This window comes from Notolabrus celidotus, chromosome 13 (assembly GCF_009762535.1).
Source record: "Notolabrus celidotus isolate fNotCel1 chromosome 13, fNotCel1.pri, whole genome shotgun sequence".
Taxonomy (NCBI): Eukaryota; Metazoa; Chordata; class Actinopteri; order Labriformes; family Labridae; genus Notolabrus; species Notolabrus celidotus.
In genome coordinates this window covers 10,173,717-10,194,067 of record NC_048284.1, presented here as the reverse complement: position 1 = coordinate 10,194,067, position 20,351 = coordinate 10,173,717, and the positions used below count along the sequence as shown (strand labels likewise).

The window sequence follows — 20,351 nt, the reverse complement described above, 5'->3', positions numbered from 1 at the left end:
AGAACCCAGTCTGGATCATAATACACTGATCCAAAATTTAAAAAAGTGTGTGGATGCGTTCTACTGATTCTGCACACAGCAGAAAAGTATCAGATGTGAACAGTGCCACCCATAGACATATAAAGAGTAGGCGCTGCATCGACCGCTACTACCTATTGGCGCTGACTAGCCGTGGGGCTGCCATCTGGGTCCAGTCAGCCGCTCCACTCAGTGTAATCTGTTTGGCAGGCGCAAATAAGTGTCAGCGCATTTAATCAATCATAACTCGCTGAATACTAAACAGATTTTCATGCGGGTGGGTTTTCTGCAAACTTCATACATGTAGGTATGATACAGGACACATGGTTTGGCGTATTTTAATATTCATAATGGGCTTAACAGTAATATAATATTCTAATATGTGATATATGAGATGTATGACAGGTATTTTGCCACACAGAGCTCTGGCATCTTGAAGTCTCTGCTGCTTCAGTTTACGTTTACAGGTGGGATCATGGGTAGGATGACCGGACCAAGATGGCAGCCGTATTTCTTACACCCTAGAAGCCAATTCGGCGTCTACTCCTTAAGTCTATGGTGCCTCCCCTTTAAACATCTCTGGACATGCCTCTGCTTTTGTGTATCCCCAAACTTCATGACATTAGAACACCTTGCTTTAAAGAGTGTCCAAACGAAATGATACACAATTTACCCCCTTACTCATATCATTGATGTATGACTATAAAAGGGATAATGCACAGTGAATGGGTGGCTATACAAATTAAAATCCTAACAGGGTGAGTAAGACCCTGGTGTAAGGTCGAGGGGTCTTGCTAATGTTGCTTACTGTTACTTTCAACCCTGTTGTTAAAAGGGTTTTGACCAATCAGAATCAAGTATTTCACACAGGAGTTCCTCTGCTATCTAAAACGGCTCCCCACACATTTTACAGCCTATTATTTGGCTACTTAAGGGAACAAGTAGAAGCCAGGGAACTGTGTAAGCGATTTAATTTAAAATATAAATTATATAACACAAAAACACCTGTAAACCTCCAAAAGACATCAAAAGTGTTACAACAAAGAAACAGAGCTGCTCAAATATTCAAAAAGAGGGGGGGCAGTCTGCAGGGAGTCCTGCTGTGCTCACTAACACACCTGTCTCCCTCTGAAACCTTAAACTCCACACACACACACACACACACACACACACACACACACACACACACACACACACACACACACACACACACACACACACACACACACACACACACACACACATACACACACACACACACAGATACGCAATTGCCAGGTAATACAGGAGGCCAGTAGCTGCCTGTAAGCTGAGACATGAGCTGGTAAGATGACACTGAACTCCTGGGATCTCTTTCCTACCTCCAACCCCTCCACACTAACACACACTTGCACGCATGCACGCAACCCAACTTTGTTTACTGCTTGTAATCCATTTCCTGGCTTCACGTTAGTCACGTCCGCTTGTCCGGACGATAGCGATATGGAAACGAACGCCACCGCCAGCGACAAACAAACAGCCGGATATAGACACACTCACTAGTGGCTCATAAAGTCATTGAGAGAAAAAAAAAAAAAAGGCGGTCGAGCAGCTGCCAGCTTGGCCAGGATATTGACAGCTTGTACTCTGGCCACCAGGCTCAGGTTGCTGGTTGCAAATTTTAATCCCAAAATACAGTTATCCTGAGCAGAGAGTACCACTTTGAATTTCAGAGGACTCGTATTTGTTTAGGAAAGTGGAACAACAAGAGCTGCAATACAAATTTTCCTGCAGAAACTGAAACAATATTTCCAGTATCTATTTTTTTTGCAGAAGTAAAGTCTTACCTATCTGGCATGTCTTTCCCTCCCACTGAGGAGGACACACACACTCGTAGCCATCCTCCAGGTCAATACAGGTCCCTCCCCGGGCGCAGGGGTTGGAGGCACACTCGTCCAAGTCTGAGAACAACACACATTAACTTATTTTTTATCTGCTTTCACACATCTAGAGTAAGTTTTAAACCTTATTTAGAATTTAGAAGAAGGTAGGTTACTCACTGTTGGCACAGGTGGGACCCTCCCAGCCTGGAGGACACTGGCACTCGAACCCTTCGTCGACTTCGTGACACGTTCCACCGTTAGCGCAGGGATCAGACGCACAGGCGTGCTCGGCTGGTGCAGAGAGGAGAGACAGAGTTAAACTGACTGATTTGATTGTATGCATGAAAAACTATACATGACTGAAGGCACATCTTGATTAGGTCTCTCACCTATGTGGCAGGTCTTCCCAGAGTATCCCTGTGGACAGGCACAGAAGTACTCGTCTGGTTCGGTGTTCATGCAGGTTCCTCCGTTAACGCACGGCTGGTGTCGACCGCAGTAGTTCAGATCTGGAGGCAGACATATAGTGTATGTTGAGACATCACATCATCAAACTGGTGACTTTTCACATTTTAGACCAACTTTCAAATTAGTACTGAGAACAGCAACAGCAGCTTTAAGTCCTCCATCCTGTTTGATGGATATAAACCCCTGTGATTGAACATCTACCTCCCCTACCATGCATCATGATCCTTAATATGAATGTTTCTCTTCCCACATTCTGTGACAGATTTTTGTCTCTCTACAAATATTCAGGATCTCTTCCCCCATAAGTTACTTGTTCACAAATCCCTCACAGCAGGAAGTGTTCCCTGTCGGATGAGGGGGTGGTGTTAAGGGGAAGGGAGATGAGTCTTAGGAGGCAGGATATGATGTTTTTATTCATCCTGCTGCATGTTGCTCTTTTGGGTTGGCACCAGTCACATCATCTCCCCTGCCCCGATTGCTCACTGTGAATGTTTCCTCCTGCATTTGCACATCCGCTCACCCTGATTTCTTGCAGGAATTTTACTGGGGGCTCAAAATGTCAGGGAGAAAATTTCAGCTGTTTGTGTTCACACATGCAGCTCACAAGAAAAATTGTGCACATGTGAATACAGCTTGTTTTGCTGAAATGATGATGAACCTTGTTACTAAATGGTACTAGGTTTGTGAATTATTATCAGCATAGACCCCGAGCGACATTTTGGTCATCTCTGCAAAAAAAGGTCCATGTGCAGAATAAACTCAGTTAAACCCCATATGATCCCTGCACACTGTCCTCAGGCTAAAGGCCAGCTCCGCCCACAAGCTGGTAAATAAAAAAGCAGGGATCTGTCTCCACCAGGGATCTCAGGACCCGTTCTCATCCCCTGAAGAGCCCTCAGTGACGAAGAGATGAGAGGGGATCGAGTGTCTCTGCTGCTGCTCAGATCTCACAGGCAGTAAAAGTATCCAGCTGCTGTTCTCCTCTCACAGAGAAGCAGGAGTGATGAGAACTCAGACTTCATGTGAATGTGGGTTGACTCCTGCATTAACTAAGAGCATGACTGTAAAAAAAAAAATGAATGATGGAACCTCTCGTGACAGAAACTGAACATCTTGTTTTAGACATTTTTACATATTTTACATTTTTTTTATTTTGATGATTGTTTTGAATGCTCCCCCGTGGCATCAAACTCTACTGCTGTTACTTATTCTACAACTTAAAAAAAAAAATCATAAAGAGGATCACATCACACCCTGTAGTAAGTTTCAGACAGCTAGAGTATTTTCTATTCTAGTACTTTCTGGTCATTGTGACACTTATGACAGTGCAATATTATTTCTATTATTATTTAAACCATTATTATTTGAATAATTGCTTAAACATATATTTATCTTATTTAATTCTTTATTTGTCTATTTATTTCTTGTATTCACCTGATTTTGTTAACGCTACCTTATTTTTAACTTTTTTTCCACTATTACTTATTTTATTAATTTTACTGTATTGATTTTTTTTTTAAGTATTTCATTTATAATCCTGCCTTTTATAATTTTATCATTGCTGTTGTTTTCTGTCTCTCTATCATTTTGTGAAGGACTTTGGGCTGCATGTTTTTATGTATGAAAGGTGCTATATAATTTAAGTTGAGTTATAACTGGTGATTAAATCATGCAATAATTCATGTTTTTTAAGTGTACTGCCTATATCAAGTTGGTACCAAGAAGCAACCTCCAGTGTTGAAAAATGAAGCCACTGTGGTAGTGAAAAAAACCTGCAGTTCCTCAAGCGTCCACTTAACAGCAGAAATAAGCATGTTTACAGCTTGGTTCAAAAACACTTTCAGTCCAAACTGCTCATTTCTTTATGTGTACACCCTGTATGAATAACACATCTATTAAGATAATAACAAGGCTAGGAATTGTTACTTATTAGGGGCATGGCTGGAATGATGCACAAGTAGGCTTGTAAAAGTGGTTATCTAGCAGGCTTGAAGTCCACCTCAGATCCACCTCTTTGCCTGTGTCTAGACTAACCTAAAGTTAGGTTGAGTAAGCATTATTAATGCAGTAATCATCATCTTTCAGCTTCAAAGTGCTTTGTCAAAAACCTATGTAGAGAGTCTGTTTCCACTATTGCCACATGGTGAATAATCAAAAACAAATGTTGTTTTCACTAATATTCCTGGCTAAGTAAATATGAGGTATAAAACAACGAGATCACAACATGTATATATATTTTTTACACATCGTCACATTATTGTTTTGCTATTTTTTCAATGAAGGCTATAAACTACAATTGAAGTGCTGTAGTCCTAAAAATTCAGAAAACTAAAGCCCCGTTTCCACCAAGCGGTTCAGTTCGGTTCGTCTTGGTAAGGCATGCATTTTCCGGTTGCCGATCCGACCCCAGGAGGTGGAGCTAGAAACACTGCAGTCCATTGATTGGTCGAAAGAATCATCACTTCCCCTCCGACAGCGGTAATAAAGAACAACACATAACCCCGCCATGTTTAAATCTCCAGTGGAGGTGCAGACTTTCCTCACGTTTTTCGTGCTGCCATTACGTCAAGCTATTACCTAGCTGATGCGGCTATCAGCATCCGGCTTACACGCCGCCCACCAAGTAGGGAACTGTAGGCTGTGGAAACGCAAACAGGATCAGGCGTTACCGATCCGACCCGTACCAAACTGTACTGATCCATACCAGACCGCTTGGTGGAAACGAGCCATAAGTATCAGTATTTGAGATTTTTTATAAATTCAGACACTTGTTCTCTCATCATTTATAAGTCATTAAATCATGCTGTGATTAATATTTGATTCTAGGTTTACTGTCTGTATGGGATTTGTACGTAGCAAGCGGCAACCTGCTGTGTTGAAAAATGAAGCCAATCTACATTACCACAGTATGTCAAAAGTCACTTTGGCTAATTTTGGTGGAATAACAGCCACAATAAAAAAATAAAAATAATCAGTGTCCCGTCAGTCATTACAAAGGGAAGACAAAAATCGGCACTATTTTAAGGCTGGAAGTAGGAAATATTCGTGATCATTGCAGAAAAATGACTTAAACGATTTCCCTGCCATCCAAAACCTGCTGAGAAATGTCTATCCATTAACTGCTCCATTTGTCATTTCGTTCTTTAAACTCTGAAGACCTCAGAGAACGAGCCTTTGGCTGACAGGACATGATAAAATCTTACATTTTTGTAAGACTGAGAATACCTCAAATGCGCTTACAAATGACAAAGTCACTGCCAGCTCATCTCAGAACCAGCTGCTTCACATATTAAACTCTCCAGACTGACGCTGCAAGCAAAGGAGTGACTGAATCTCAATCCAGTAACAAGCTACCGATGGACTGGTGACTGTTGCAGTATTTCACATGCTAACATGCTGCGTCTTCAGAAGTCACTTCTGTCTCATGTCTTGCTCACTTTGTTACTCATCGGATGCAGGAAACTGTAGCTGGAGGGGGCGTGCAGGATGAGAGCAGGGATTCTGCCGGCGTCTTGTGTGGGAGGTGATGAAAAATCACCAAAAACAAACAAACTAAGAGGAAAAAAAATCACACATTTCCTTACCTTTATCACACAGCAGGCCTCCCCAGTTCCTCTCACAGTTACACTGCCACGGCATGTTGCAGGTCCCATGGACACAGCCGGGATACAGCACACATTCATCACAGAATTGGCCCTGCCAGCCATAGTTACACCTGTCAGAGTCAAACACACACAACAGAACATGAAATGATTTATTACACATTTCTAATCCCTCTACCTGATCTATCCTTCAAATCCTGACAAGAGCATGTGTCATGCTCACTTTCTTTCCAATACTGAAACTAGATTACACATGAACATTGAGGTGATGATCCAAATGGTTATTCAGATTCAGATTCAGATTCAGACAACTTTATTGATCCCAAGAAGGGCAATTCATTTATAGCTTACCATACAACAACCATACAACATTTAAAATCTACAACACATCCATCATATATTCATGCTACAAGTCACAAGTCAAGCACCGGGTCTGTACATGGGACCAGAGGGTCTGTGGAGGACAGCAATAAGTTAATGTAATAAATAAATAACAGTAAGATAAGACAACGATTAAAAGACAATATAATCTTGTCATACCAATGTTATTTAAAATGACTAAAAAGACTGCTGTTTGAGTTTAAAAGCCTGATAGCAGACGGGATAAAAGATTTTGAATACCGATTAGTTCTCCTCACGGGCGCATAAAAACAGCGAGCTGAAGGCATCAGCACAAACTCTGTACTAAGGACATGTAATGGCTGGCCGATAATGTTTTTCGCTTTCTTCAGCACCTGGTTCTCCCAGAGGGAACACAAGTCTCTCTGTTTAATTCCTGTAATCTTGGAGCAAACTTTTATAATGCTCTGCAGGCTGTTCTTCTCTTTGATGGGTAAGCCCTCAAACCAGCAGATAAAAGAAAAGGTTAAAAGGCTTTCAAAAAAAGAACAATAAAAGTTACTTAAAATCCTCTTGCTGACATTAAAAGAGTTCAGCTTCCTCAGCAGGTAAATCCTTTGCTGGCATTATGTCATTATTTACATGGGCCTGCACAGGAAAAAAGGCTTTAAATTAAGATTTCACTGTTTTTTAAATAAGGATGTTTTGTATGTTTATTACCATCTACAAATTTTCACATCCTCTGCAACATCTTAGATTATCAAACCACAAGCATCTGTTTGCTTCACTTAATCTTAGGTGATAAGATAAGCCCAAAAAGGTATATTTACATATCTATTTTTCAAATTCTAAATATCTTTGAATGTTCTGAGGGAAATAATCTGGTGGTTTTGATTTAGCGATGCAGATATTGTAGCTGAGCGAAGTTAAGCCAATGAATACTGATAAAATACTAGATTATCCAATCTCAACCTGCATCATGTTGTCAGAGCTGATTAGTCTGCGTTTGAAGCTGGAATGACTTTTTATCAGGTTCAAGAAGAGCAAAGTCTCTCCTACAGTTAAACCACAGCAATACAAGTTTTTACCACCTCGAAACATCACAGTTAAATACGTACGCAGATGATGCCATCACTTCTGTATTTAACTCAGTCTCTCGCACATACGCACTTCTAGAAATGTCAGGAGCTTTGCCTGCATCATTTTCCAGAATTGCTTGTTCACACATGTCCCTCACAGCGTGAAGTTTTGACATGATGGTGGATAAGGCAGCAGAGACAGACACTAGGATGACAGATTTTGTATTCATATCAAAGCTGTGTGGAAACAGATGTGATGCGCAGACATCTTTGCTGATCTCTCTTGAGAATGATTCTCCTCCTTCCGCCCCAGATGATTTAATCATCCTGGCAAGTGTCTCTCATACAAGTCTGCAATATTTTGTCATCATTGGCCAAATTAGGGTTAATTTTCTAGAATATTCCAGAATTCCAACTTTCTTGCAGAAAATTTCCAAGAGGGCTGGCAGGAAGAAATCTGGGTGAAGTTGGGGTCAAAATATAAGCTGTTTGCGTGCACACGTGCACATGCATTTTTTTACAGCTCATGTTTATTACTTCTATGGATTGGGCTTCCTATTTCAAGCACCGTCATTGCATGTAACCCTCATACACTGAAATGTCAATGATTTAGTTAAAACATCTAGACATTTGGTGTTCTTCTGTGTTCTTCTTATTCCTTTGTGCAATGTTAGAGTAACTCAGCTCCAGAGTTTTCTTCAGGGTTAATAAAGCTGGGTCTTACTTGTCTTGCTAACGGCTGAATCAAACCCTTGATTGCAACCTGCTCAACAGTGGAAACACACCTCACTGTATCTGCGTCAACCCACCCCAAGGCCTCCTGCCAACTAATCTTAGCAAAGCGACATTCCAGGGCAGGAGGGGTTAAGAATACTTCCAGAGGCTCCTCATGCTCGGGTTTGAGTCTGGGGTTGAGGACTACCAGGGTGGCACCGCGTCTCTGAGAGACGACTATGTGTACGCGCACAAGCCTGCTGCTTCACGACGGCGCTCTGCTATTCCAAGGCTGCGGTGTCGTCGCGCCAGCTGTCTTGTCAATTGACGGCTATTTTGAGTCTCCTGCAGACGGCACCGCTGTCTATGTGAGAGACGAAGAGAAGGAGGCGGGGGGGGGGCATCGGGGAATACTTGACATGCTTCTTCCACTGTGTACGAATAGCCTCAGAGGGTCTGACAGCAATGTAGCAATAACACTAACAGGACTTTGGCAAGGAGACCTGATAACTGCTTTTTAGGCCTAAAGAGATAGAATGACACGTCGTGTGGTTTAAATCTGTATCGTATAGACATCAGAATCACTCAGCAACCACTTACAGGTGTAGATGGGATGATGCCTCAGAGTTGGACATGTAAATCTCTGGCTTTGAAAATCATTCAGAGTGGTGAAAATGCCTTTAGCCAAAGTGATTCTTGAAACATGGCAATCCTTTCACAAATATGTCAGAACAAGCCTAATGTGTTCTTATAAAAAGCCTCAATCATCAGTGTTACAACAGGCACGTAGCAGCTTTTGTGATTCTTATAAAGCTGCCGGCGGATAGGGCACGGCCCATAAAGCTGTGATGAAATAAAGGGAATAAAAAGGAGAGATGGCAAGGGATTTAACGCCAGCTTTCGTGACCTGAGGCTTCTTTAAATTCATGCTGCTGCAGGAAGATTCTTCTTCTTCTTCTGCTGCTGCTTTTCTATTCATGTCACTCTTCCTGTTGACTGGGGCTTGACGATCTGAAGGAATAAGGTGCTTCCCGCTGTTGTCTGTCTATTGAGTGGAATAAGGATCGACCTACTCATCCAAAATAATGTGAGGCAGTTTCCTAAAACTGGTCATCCCTGGGTTTTTCCTCGGCTCTGAGCCAAATGTTCTTGCTAATAGTGGGAGGCAAGTGTCTTTGTGCATCTGGCAGGTGGGAGGGGGGGTTACAAATGACGACGGGATGTTCCACATCCTGAAATGTGGACCTACGGGGGCGTTCTACGTCACTTTATCTATTTCCACTTTGGGGGGAATGCACATAACACAGTGGGATATTCATTTCCTTTCCTTGCCCCCTGCCCTTCAAGGAGCACTGCAATGCGGATGAGGAGGGGATATGACCATTCCCAGCACGTTTACGGTAGTCAAATTCACACACCAACAACTCCCCTTTTACTCGCTCTGAGCTGAAGAGGTGTTTGGTATTCTGCAGAGGATTTCAGGTAGCCAAAAATACAAGAAGGCAGGCACTGCGTTGCCCTTTTCCTCTGAGCTGAGGTGGAGATGCCCACAAGGGAAGAAAAATGCTGAGGAGAAAAACAACAGGCCACGACAAGTGGAAGTGTCTCCATTTGGTATCCATTTACCCACCCTTCTTATGTCTTCATCACATTTCAATTGGTGTTGGAGCCAGATTTAAGATTTAGGATAAAAAAATTGTGTGAAAAAGACTTAGAGAAAAAGAGTTAAATCTAATTATGTTTAGCCTTATGAAGTATATTTGTTAAATTTAGTTAACTAGTTGCCCAGGATTGAAAGTGAAATGTTTTGAGTTTACCTGTGCTGCGTGTGTGGGTGTGTGACGCGTGTGTGCTCCTCCTCGAGCCTGTGACAGTGAGCGCTGATAGGTAAGTTAACCTTTAAAGGGGCTGTGATTTGCTCTGTTCGGGTGGGTTAGATGGCGGAGAGGAACAGTTTTCCGACCGCAAGCCATGTTATTAAGTTTAAGTCTGTTTTTTGTTGTTTGTTTACTGGAAAGTCAACCAGAGTACGTAAGCAATAAATTATTTCAGCGAATGCAGCCGACTACTCTGTGCGTGCTTTATTGAGGATGTGTGTCGGTGACTCCTCAACTAACCTCAGGTGGCTTAAGAACAAAAATTTGAATTAGCCTCAACACTTGGTGTTTGGAGTAGTCTTGAATAAGCCTAACACTTCTGGAGTGTTACTTCCAGATTACTGAAGTTATACTATTTGTTACAGAGAACATATTTTTGTCACCGCAACAAGCGCACTTGCCACAAACACCATAATTTCTTATAGCACAATTTAAGTTGGTTGCGATGGAGAGCACTTTTTGTTTCAGAGACTATTCCTTTTGTTACAGCCATCAATGTCTTTGTAAGAGAGACTAACTTTTCTATTAGAGTAACCACCGTTTTCCTAAAAGAAATCATTATTTTTTACCACAAACAATCAGAGACGATAATTTTTTGGCAGTTTTTTGTATATATGAGCACTTTTTTGGGCTAATTTACCAACCTTTGACTAAAAATATGAGCCTCAAGTGGAAGTGCTAAAAAAAAAAAAAAAGAGGATCCACTTGAGGCTGGCTACGGAAGTACCGGAACCACATACACATGAATTGGAAAAAAGCTGATCTTTACAGCAGAAATAAACATGTTTACAGCCTTGTACAAAAGAAGAGTGTAGTCTGGATAGCTCCTTTCTTGATTGGCACACACTGTAGGGGAGTGAGTTTTATCCTAACGCGGTAATTTCGAAGATATTGAGATTGCAAGTCTTCCAACGAGAGGCTTGATTGACAGGCGGGAACACTGTAGCTGTTGGCTAGAAGGCTCAAAGCCCGCCTCTTTACATCACAATCGCTCGACAGCAACAATATGGATGGCGCTGACGATTGGCCTCAAAACAGCGCTTCAGAAACAGATGGGTGACGTAACGGATACTGCGTCCATATTCTATACAGTCTATGGTCTCAACAACCTTTTTTTGTCACAGTAACTACTTTGGAATTTCAGCAATCACTATTTCTATTTCAAGACTAATTTTTTTAACTTGGAGACAATTTTTTTGTGACTAAAACAGCCTTTCCTGCAAACAAACACCCACAGAAGAAGAATATGTTTATGTACAAGACGGCAGGTTTAAAAATGTAGCACAATTTTTTGTATTAGCACTACACTGAAAGAGTCTGAACATGAAAGAGAAAGTATACTCCTGCTGGACTTACTTGCACTCTCCTGGGACAGAGCAGACGCCGTGTAACAGGTTGCAGCCCTGCTTGCAGATCGCTGAGAAAAAAAGGAAAGAAGAACAGAAACTATTTCAATGGCAGTCCCACAGGGAGACGTATCATTACATTTCTTATTATTCTTAGAAAAAAACAGAGAGAGCATAGAGAACAGGGAGGGAAAGAATGGGATGGAAAGGTGGGAGGAGGAGAAGCTCATTTGTTTGCCGTCTCTTTAACAAGTGCAACAAGACGTGAGAATTCATGGCACCCTGACTGAGGTTGAGGGGGTTGAGGACGGGACAACTTTATAGCCTGCATGTACAACACTCCCCCCCCTCTCTTAAAAACAAGCTCTCTCCCCTCCTCTTTTCACCCTTCGTCTTCTAAGGTCAGTTGGGTGATTTATTGAGGCTCAGTCTGACACCACCCACGAGCACGACCTCGATGCTGCTGCATGTTAACATGTGCAGGCAGAACACAACGCACTCCCACCCTGTTTGTAAAATACTACTCCGATAATGACTTTCTATTGGGGTTGAAAATTAGGCGATTTATTAATTCTTGTTAATTTGAAGATGTATGTCGAAGAGCAGAAATCATACTCCTCACATCTGAGAATCTTGAACCAGCAAATCACTGCTGCAGCTCAGTAAAGAAAGTCACAGTCAGCGTCTTTCCATGATGCCTGAGGCTGATTGGTCCCCTGTGGTTGAGCTTGATGGACTTAATATCGTAGCGATACCATCAACCTATCTGTATGAGGTTTTAAAGTTGCTATGGATACCATCTCAAGAACATCTACAGAGACAATTACAGCTCACCTGTCCCGCAGTCTGTGCCCATCCAGCCGTCCAGGCACACCCGGTTTCCTGAGGCCTCGCAGCGGTAGTGACCGAAGTAGTCGTTTCGGGGGCTGCACAGCTTGTTGCACTTGCTGCTGTAGTAGTTTTCATCACAGCGCACTCTGATGCGGTAGATGAGGCGAGCAACCGGCCCGTCGTGCAGGATGGTCTGCCAGGGGTCACCGGGGTTGATCATACCAGTGTGAGTGCTGCGTTCAATCAGCAGTTCCTGTTCATCTGAAACAAAAGCAGATGAGGTCCGATCAGTGAAATCAAATGCAAAGATGTTCATGCTCCTGCAAATAAAACAAGATAATAAGACAGTGGCTTTAAGAACTTTGAATCACATTTTAGCTGAATTGATATGTAGCTTTTCGGTAAGCTCTCACTGCTCACTGTGCAATTTTTCCAAACAGCAGGGCGGCTATTTAAAGTAAACCTGTTTAGAAACCTAAAGAATCTCTATGTTCTGATGCACCAAGCAGCAAAAGCACTCAGGTATACAGTAGATGATTAACTTAGGGAGACATCTGGCCTATTGAGAGCTAGATAGTTCCTCAGGGGCTGGTGGAGACCAAAAAAGGAGCAAAGACAAAAGTAAAGACGACTGTTGCTCTGCACCTGCTGGACCTCTTAAGAGATTGTTAACGTGATGATATGTTAATACTAACTTCCCAGTGGAGATATTCTGATACTAATAAGAGTGATGGTAATGCTTCTAATAGAGCAAAACGTGTGATTTGGTTGTTTTGCAAGTACTACAGTCCATGCAACAGTCTGATACAAACAGGGTTGCAAAATTCCAGGAATTTTCAAAGTTGGAAACTTTCCATGGGAATTAACAGGAATTTATGGGAACAAACCAGGAATTTAATAAATTGAAGGTTGGCTCTTAATAGGGAACTTAAATTTAGGTGGGGAAAATATATTTTAGTATAATCCTGACTAAAACAACCAGATTTCATGCAAGTACAGTTGAATATCTATGCTATTCCTCAATCACATGCATATAGCACACTGCTTATTGCAGGGCTATTGAGACCACGCCCCCTACATGCACTTTTTATTTAACATTTTGAATGGGACTTTGTTGGGATTTAATTTTTGTTCATTTTGAACGGGTTCGGTCAGAGGGATGAGTAATATTTTACTCAACATTCATATTTTGTTCTTCAATGAAAGAATTGATTGTTCAATAAAATATTTAACACTTGATAAAGTTCTTCTTACAAATAAATCTGTTTTAATTGTATTATTTTGGATGGATGTCTGCTTGTAACAAAACAAATATTATGCTTGGATTTGATACCTTTCCATTAAATTCCCATAATTTCCAATTTGGAATATTTCCAAAATTCCCCAGCTTAACTTCCCACTGCAACGAGAGACAACCCTAATATTTTCACCTTAAAACATGGATGGATAATGGCAGTTTACTGGCAACTGCTGTTTTGCAACAATGAAGAAGAGCTGGTTATGTTTAGTTTAGTTTAGTTTAGTTTAGTTTAGTTTATTTATTATTCATCGTGTCGTGCACCTTAAGGTGCCCAGCCCATATGGACTTACAAGACACTACAAAACAAAACAAAATAGGAGCAACAACATCAGAAGAAAAAGAAAAATAGAAGAAAGAAGAGCAGTTACAATACTGCACATGTCCAACAATTATGAGTAATTTGTCATGTGAAGCTGGCAAACAAAACCAGCATGGTACTAGCAGAGAAAGTCTTGTTAGTCATGGCAACATGCTCACAAAACAGGGTCAAATAAATAGGGGTGAGTATTGCCAAGAGCCTCACGAAGCGATACGCATCACGATACTTTGTTCACGATACTACAATATCACGATTTATCACAATATTGTGACATAGTGATATTCTACACAGTTAACTAAGAAAAAATAGAGATGGTGTAAATGTAAATCACACAATATTACTCAAAATTGAAAGGACAAATTAAGTCAAAATTATTTGACTGAAAACAACTTTTCCACTTTGTTTTTTTTTAGTTCCAAATTGGCTAAAATGTGAATTTTTATTGTTACAAAAATATCAATATTAAGAGTTGAAATATCAATATCATATTGGAGGTCAAAGTATTGCGATATATTACTGTGTCATTATTTTTCAAACTTCTACAATTAAATGTGTTCTGTATTGTTTTGGCAGACGGAGCGTATTTGGAGGAACTGAATGTATAGCAATCACATCACGTCCACACAGGTTAAGTAGTATGCAGCTGTTATCTTCTTTGGTATGTTGCTCTGCTATCAGATTGCTCATCAGTATTGACTAATTCACAATTCTAGCATCAGATTCACAAAAGGGCAAAAATGGACAAACATGTTGTTGAAGGTTTTAAAAAGTGTGACTATAGCACAGGCTGTCATCCACTCAATGAAAGAAGTTAGGACACATAAGAGTGGAGGTGAACTAGTATCTAGGTTAAATACTTTTAGCAGCACAATCATCATGATAGTGATCCTTTCTCTCAGCCTTCACAGATTCAGCTTAAAAGACCCCAAAAGCCGCTGCATTTATTAAGGCCATTCAATTACTTTTGTGAAACACTGACATTATACAATGAATCTCCTTTACTCTGTAGTTAAGTCACTTCTTCATCAAGCAGCGCATTCTTATTCAGCAGACAGACACTTTGATACCAAAAAGTGTGTGTGCAAAGTACGCTCTGAATCTTAAGTATGCAATTGAAATTCATTGCTTGCAAATTGATCCATTTTGTGGAGATGGCTCGCATTAGCAGTGCCTCTCTGAGCTCTCTGTATGTGCACCGTCATGTTGGGAGGTTGCTACCATTTAGCCTCCAGCACAGCACCGTTCACATTAAACATTGTTCTTCCTCTGCGGGGCTCTCTGCAGCGCCAGCCTCCAGAAAGAAAGCAATCTTTATCACAGTGGGATCGAAACTGGTAAACAATATCTGTGGAAATAGGGGGTCTGCGATTTCCTTTTCTCCATGGCTGGTGGCTGCAATGCACCATAGACATGTAGGAATGAGCAAGCAGGAACACACACACGTACACACATACACACACCTTCCTCTGCTGGGGACTGACACAATGTCTGACAGAATTAAGCAACAATAACAGAAATAACCCCCGGTCGTTGCCAGATAGAGAACAATGGGCCCCGGGCCCGAGCCGGGCTCTGCTGCATCGGTGTCTAAACACTGAGCCGGGCCGCCCAGTCCACTCCACTTCCTGCTCGATAAACACAAGGAAAACAGCCTGCCGTCTTTCCTGAGGACACAGGGGGAAGGGATGAGAGGCATACTGGAGGACGTGACGCTAGAGGAGAGCAATCTCACTGACAGACAAGACTCGCTCACTGGAGAGCTCTTACGTAGGACAAGACAAGAGGCTACTGCTGACTCAGGCGTAATACCAAGACCCGCTGTCTGACAGGGTTTGTTCTGTCAATCACATGCTCTTTTAGAGCCCGAGCATCAAGCGGTGCAAAGGCTCTGCTGGATCTGCTCTATTTATTCTTTTACATTTTTTTCTTTATGCCTCCCGCGTGAATCGCATTTCTGAGAGCCTGAACAAGCACCAAAACTCAGGAAAATCTGCACACCATCAGGCCCTCTTATGGAGGTTACTTTCAAACACATTAATGAAATTTGGTAGGGACATGCAGTTTAATGGGACCTACAAAAAAGCCTCTTGGATCCATGACCTTATTTTAGGGAATGACAGATTATCGGCTCCGATATTAAGCAATTTGACGCATATCGGCATCGGCCTCCAAGTATCGGTTATCGGCCTCCTTGACTATAATAATGGGTATCGGTATCGGCCCTGAAAAAACATATCGGTCTATCTCTACCTTATTTCATCAAGGAATCTCCAAGTTAAAAAGTAACTGCGAAAATTTTGATTTTTCTGCCATTTCCTGGGGTCAAACTCCCCTCCAACTCCTCCTAAGGTGTTCATCTTATCCAGCTCAAATTTAGTCCAAAGCTAAAAGAGACCTCAATTGTACAAAGTTATCAAAATCTTCAACACAACTCCAATGGCGTGGGCATGGCAAGCCCCTACATTTGCATGACTTGATGAAAATATAAGTTAACTTTATGATTCCATAATTAGATTTTTATTTCAACTACTTAACCAAGTTTACCAAAACGCATAGATATGGCTGTAGAGACAATGGGAAAAAAAGAGAAAAGAAATGCATTTGCAAACCTGACCTTTTCACTTAAGTGACAAATCTATCCACAGCCCAACAAATCAATCTCTGCAACTTCATCAATGCTTACACAATCTTTCTCACAGTTTAGATCTGATCAAACATTCATGTTTTCAGTCAGATGTTCACGTTATTCTTAAAGTGTTGGCCTGCGCTAATGCAGAAGCTGTAAAGTATTACTACTAAAATAGTTCAAACTTTTTTAAAACTTGAGCCAAAATCAAGAAATATGTGTTTTTGACCAAAGGCTCAAAGTTCAAATTTCAAAGTACGGGCTGTGACAGGATCTGAGAAAGCAGATTCCTGTTTTGTCTAAGTTTGACAAGAGGAAATTGGTGACATGGTGTCGTCATTGGTTCAGGATAGTCCCCCCCAAAAAACAACAGTGAGCTCAATAGTTAAAGAAAAGTTTTTGATGAAAAAACTACAAGGAACTGTTTTTAATTTTTATCATTTTCATAGTCCATATTGATTGTAAGAAATGGTCATAACATTTAGCTAACCCAGAATCTAAAATTATGTCTTTTAATAGCATAATAGTTCAACTAGTGCCCTTAATCATTTTAATTTCTCTAAAGCTAGATTTTTTATTCTTAAAAACTGTACAGGGGGAAATTTAGTTTCAACTCATCTCTTTTGATTACATCGAGGCCAAATGTTATGCAAAATTTGGGACATGGCTGATTTGACTGACATGTGGGCACTATGGAGCCTGTTCAGGGTTCCCACTATTTTCCAGAGATCATTTTCTAGGACATTTCCAGGACATTTTCAATGATGATCAAGCTGGTATGACAGTCTAAATTTAGTTCCTAATTTAGCTCCTAAATAGTCTAATATGTTCCTCTCAGTAGAAGTTTACATTGAATGACGTGCAGTTTATGGCTATCCATGAAATCATCTCTTGCTGATTATGGCAAATTGATTATAGAACAATGCAACCACAGATGTACAGCACTTCACTTTATTAGTGCAACCAAGTAACAATGATGGGCAACATCTCAGCTTTCTCTTTTCTCAAAAAATATATAATTAGCTAAGTAAAAAACAAAGAGCCTGCAAAGGAATCTGAAATGGATGTAAAGCCAGAGTGTTGTATGAGAATAAATAAAATAATAATAAATAATAATATGATAAATAAATAATAAAAAGAGGATCAGTGCATTGATTGACCTAAATAGAACTGGATGACAAAAATGGCCACAAATGTTGAATGGGGATGTGTTTTTTTTTAACCTTGTCAGGTCTGACGCAGTCATGTTAGAATCATTTTCCAGGACAATCTGTGATTTTCCAGGACATTTTACTTTTTCTCCCATTTTCCAGGTGTTTTCCAGGACTGGAAAACTGTTTTCATGGTTTTCCATGTTTTCTAGGACACATGGTAACTCTGCTATTACTTATTTAGAGGGGAGGTTCGTTGAAGCTGGCTTTTCCAATATGGCCACCACCACCTTTTGGCTTTATAGCGCCTCTTCAGAAACCAATTGATGACATCACTGAGACCAAGTCCATGTATTTTGTACACAAATGAACATCTCAAGTACACAAATGTGATTTAGCTCACCCACCTGCAGGCTGAAGTCTACAACAGTGCTTCTTCCCCACTGTGACCCCACAGAGCTTTGACACCACTAGGCAGACTCCCCTTGTGATCTTCCACACAAAGTTGAAAGGAGCATTTGTTCCTGAGGTTTGGTTTTCATGAACTCATGACATTATGGGTGAAGTCAGCTGATGTTTGTGATTAGGAACTTACGGCAGGCTCAGGGCGGCTTTTCAAACAGAGAAAGAATCCAACCTGTCTTAGCTCCTCTTATAGGTTCCATCAAATTCCTTCCACACTGTGGCGTGGAATAAAAAGGGGGATATCTTTCTCGCTCTTCTGTCTGTTTCATGAATGAATTAGATGGCTTTAATGTCTCCTTTAGATCTCGTATCTTAACACCCAAACTGCATCTACTTTGCTTCTTTAAACCGATTTGCCAGAGACTGAAGTGCCACTAGCTGGCAGAAAATCAATTGGCTGGTTTCTCATTCAACACTCTGGCTTTACATCCATCACAAACATCAGAACTAATTACTGTAAACGAACACGATTACTGAAGGCCCGCCTGCAGCAACAGAGACGACATAGGGCTGCAGCAGTCTAATCAAAGAGCTGTGATGTCAAAATCTATTTCTTCTCCATTGTCTGCATTGGTAAGTGGAAGTGCGTTTGATGTTATGGACAAAACAGGATGTAATGACCTCATATAAATGAGGAACAAGCTTCGACTGGGTCAGACAGAGCGCCTCAGTTTATACATTCATGTACATGCTCGGACGCACAGAGAGGTATTGTGCAGACTTGTGAAATATGCCACTGTCCCTGCAGATCAAAGCTAAGTCCACACGTTCAGACATTATAGACCTGAATGGGTCCTCTTCCTCCCAGACTGAGCTACTGCTCAGACGAGAGGAAGAGGGGTTTGTACAGGAGTCCACCCAGCGGACATAAGGAAAGGAAAACAGGATACAGCTGGTCACAACTCACCGCCAGAGACTGCATAGCTGAGACTGAAGCAGAGGCTGTTCTATATGAAGCATCTTTACAGCGCAGTATGCTCTCAACATGCTACCTATAGGGTTTAAGTTAAGGAGAACTTCAATCACGTTTCCTTTAGTGAGATGTGATATTTGCCGTTTGTACCCTCATGGTGTTGAGTTCAACTCTGAAGCTTGCAGGAAGTGTTTTAAGCAAGGAATGGCAGGCAGTAAAAAGTTGATACACACAATGATTGATTCAAATTGGTGAGATGAAAAATAACTAACTGATACCCTTTTTAAATGGCAGAGGGCACTTTCTGCTTTTGACATCCCTGGTTTAAAGTCATTATGTGTCTTACATCTATAGCAGAAAAAATTGCGCAGTTGATGCATCTGATTCGTTACCCAATCAGAGACAAAACCATGTCAGTTCGTCAAACCAACCATCAAGCATTTTTCCTTTTAATTCAAATAAGAAGGCCATGTACTTTTGATAAACTAGTAACCAATCTCCTTCTCTTTCTAATAATTCTATACATTATAAGTTGCTAGTCGTACCTCTGCATCTGCTCCACAGGTAACAGGGAGAGACAGTCAACGTAAGAGCCTAGGTCCAGGGGTGCTAATTTTTAATTTAAAGCTCCTGTGAGGAACTTTATGTTTACGTCAATTTTGGCGCCCTCTGTGGACAAAGCAACATCCTTCTTCTTTGCTGATCTTGTCCTGTGTATGTGTTAGTGGTGTTTTCTGATAAAGAATCTCATCCTGATGAATTGTATAACTCAATAAATGTATTACTTACTATGAATGTTTATGATAGACACAGGGAAAAAAGCCTGTTTCTTCAGTAGGGGTAGACAGATATCTGTTTTTTAGGGCTGATTTCAATTTCGATTATTAGATTCATGATAACAATAACCAATATTTGGAAGCAAGATAAATTTGCAGAAAAAATGAAAATCTTTCTGTCAAAATTTTTAATTTGGACCTGTACCCCAAAAGTTTATGAAATAATCCCAAAAAGCAAGTCAAATTCAGATTTTGGAGGCAAATCTTTAAAAAACTACAAATGAAGACAGCCAAAAATCCGACATTTATTCTATATCCATGGGTTTAGTTGATCGACTAACCATGATGCATCAAAAACAAACATCCTATAGTCAATGTGTCTCTACACAACTGATAACAGGGCCACTTGCCAGTAACAGTCCAATATACAAAGCAAAATCAAACAGAAAATCCTTTGACACTGCCGACCACTTTCATCCCCATCAGCAACAGCTGACAGAAGCAACACCACTGAGCTGTGTGTGAATTTCAGACTTACTGTTTCGTGTGCCGTTGTCCGAGTCATAGGCCTCCACGATCAACGTGTATGTCCGCTGGGGGGAGAGAGGAAAAAAAGAAAGAAGTCAAGTCGAGTTTAGAGTAAATTAAAAGACAACATCTCGATT

At 40.9% G+C, this 20,351-nt stretch overlaps 1 protein-coding gene across 2 annotated transcripts in view; it reads right to left on the bottom strand.

Annotated features, from left to right (window-relative positions):
- The window catches only part of jag2b (jagged canonical Notch ligand 2b), a 63,019-nt gene that overhangs the window by 20,212 nt on the left and 22,456 nt on the right, over positions 1 to 20,351 (bottom strand). For both annotated transcript variants that reach the window (XM_034699376.1, XM_034699375.1), the window contains exons 2-8: positions 20,225 to 20,279; positions 12,140 to 12,397; positions 11,316 to 11,376; positions 5,933 to 6,063; positions 2,270 to 2,389; positions 2,058 to 2,171; positions 1,845 to 1,958 (exon numbers count right to left, since the gene is read on the bottom strand). In XM_034699376.1, coding sequence (XP_034555267.1) covers positions 1,845 to 1,958; positions 2,058 to 2,171; positions 2,270 to 2,389; positions 5,933 to 6,063; positions 11,316 to 11,376; positions 12,140 to 12,356 — 757 coding nt within the window. In that variant the 5' untranslated portion in view covers positions 12,357 to 12,397; positions 20,225 to 20,279. The remainder of the gene's footprint in view (positions 1 to 1,844; positions 1,959 to 2,057; positions 2,172 to 2,269; positions 2,390 to 5,932; positions 6,064 to 11,315; positions 11,377 to 12,139; positions 12,398 to 20,224; positions 20,280 to 20,351) is intronic.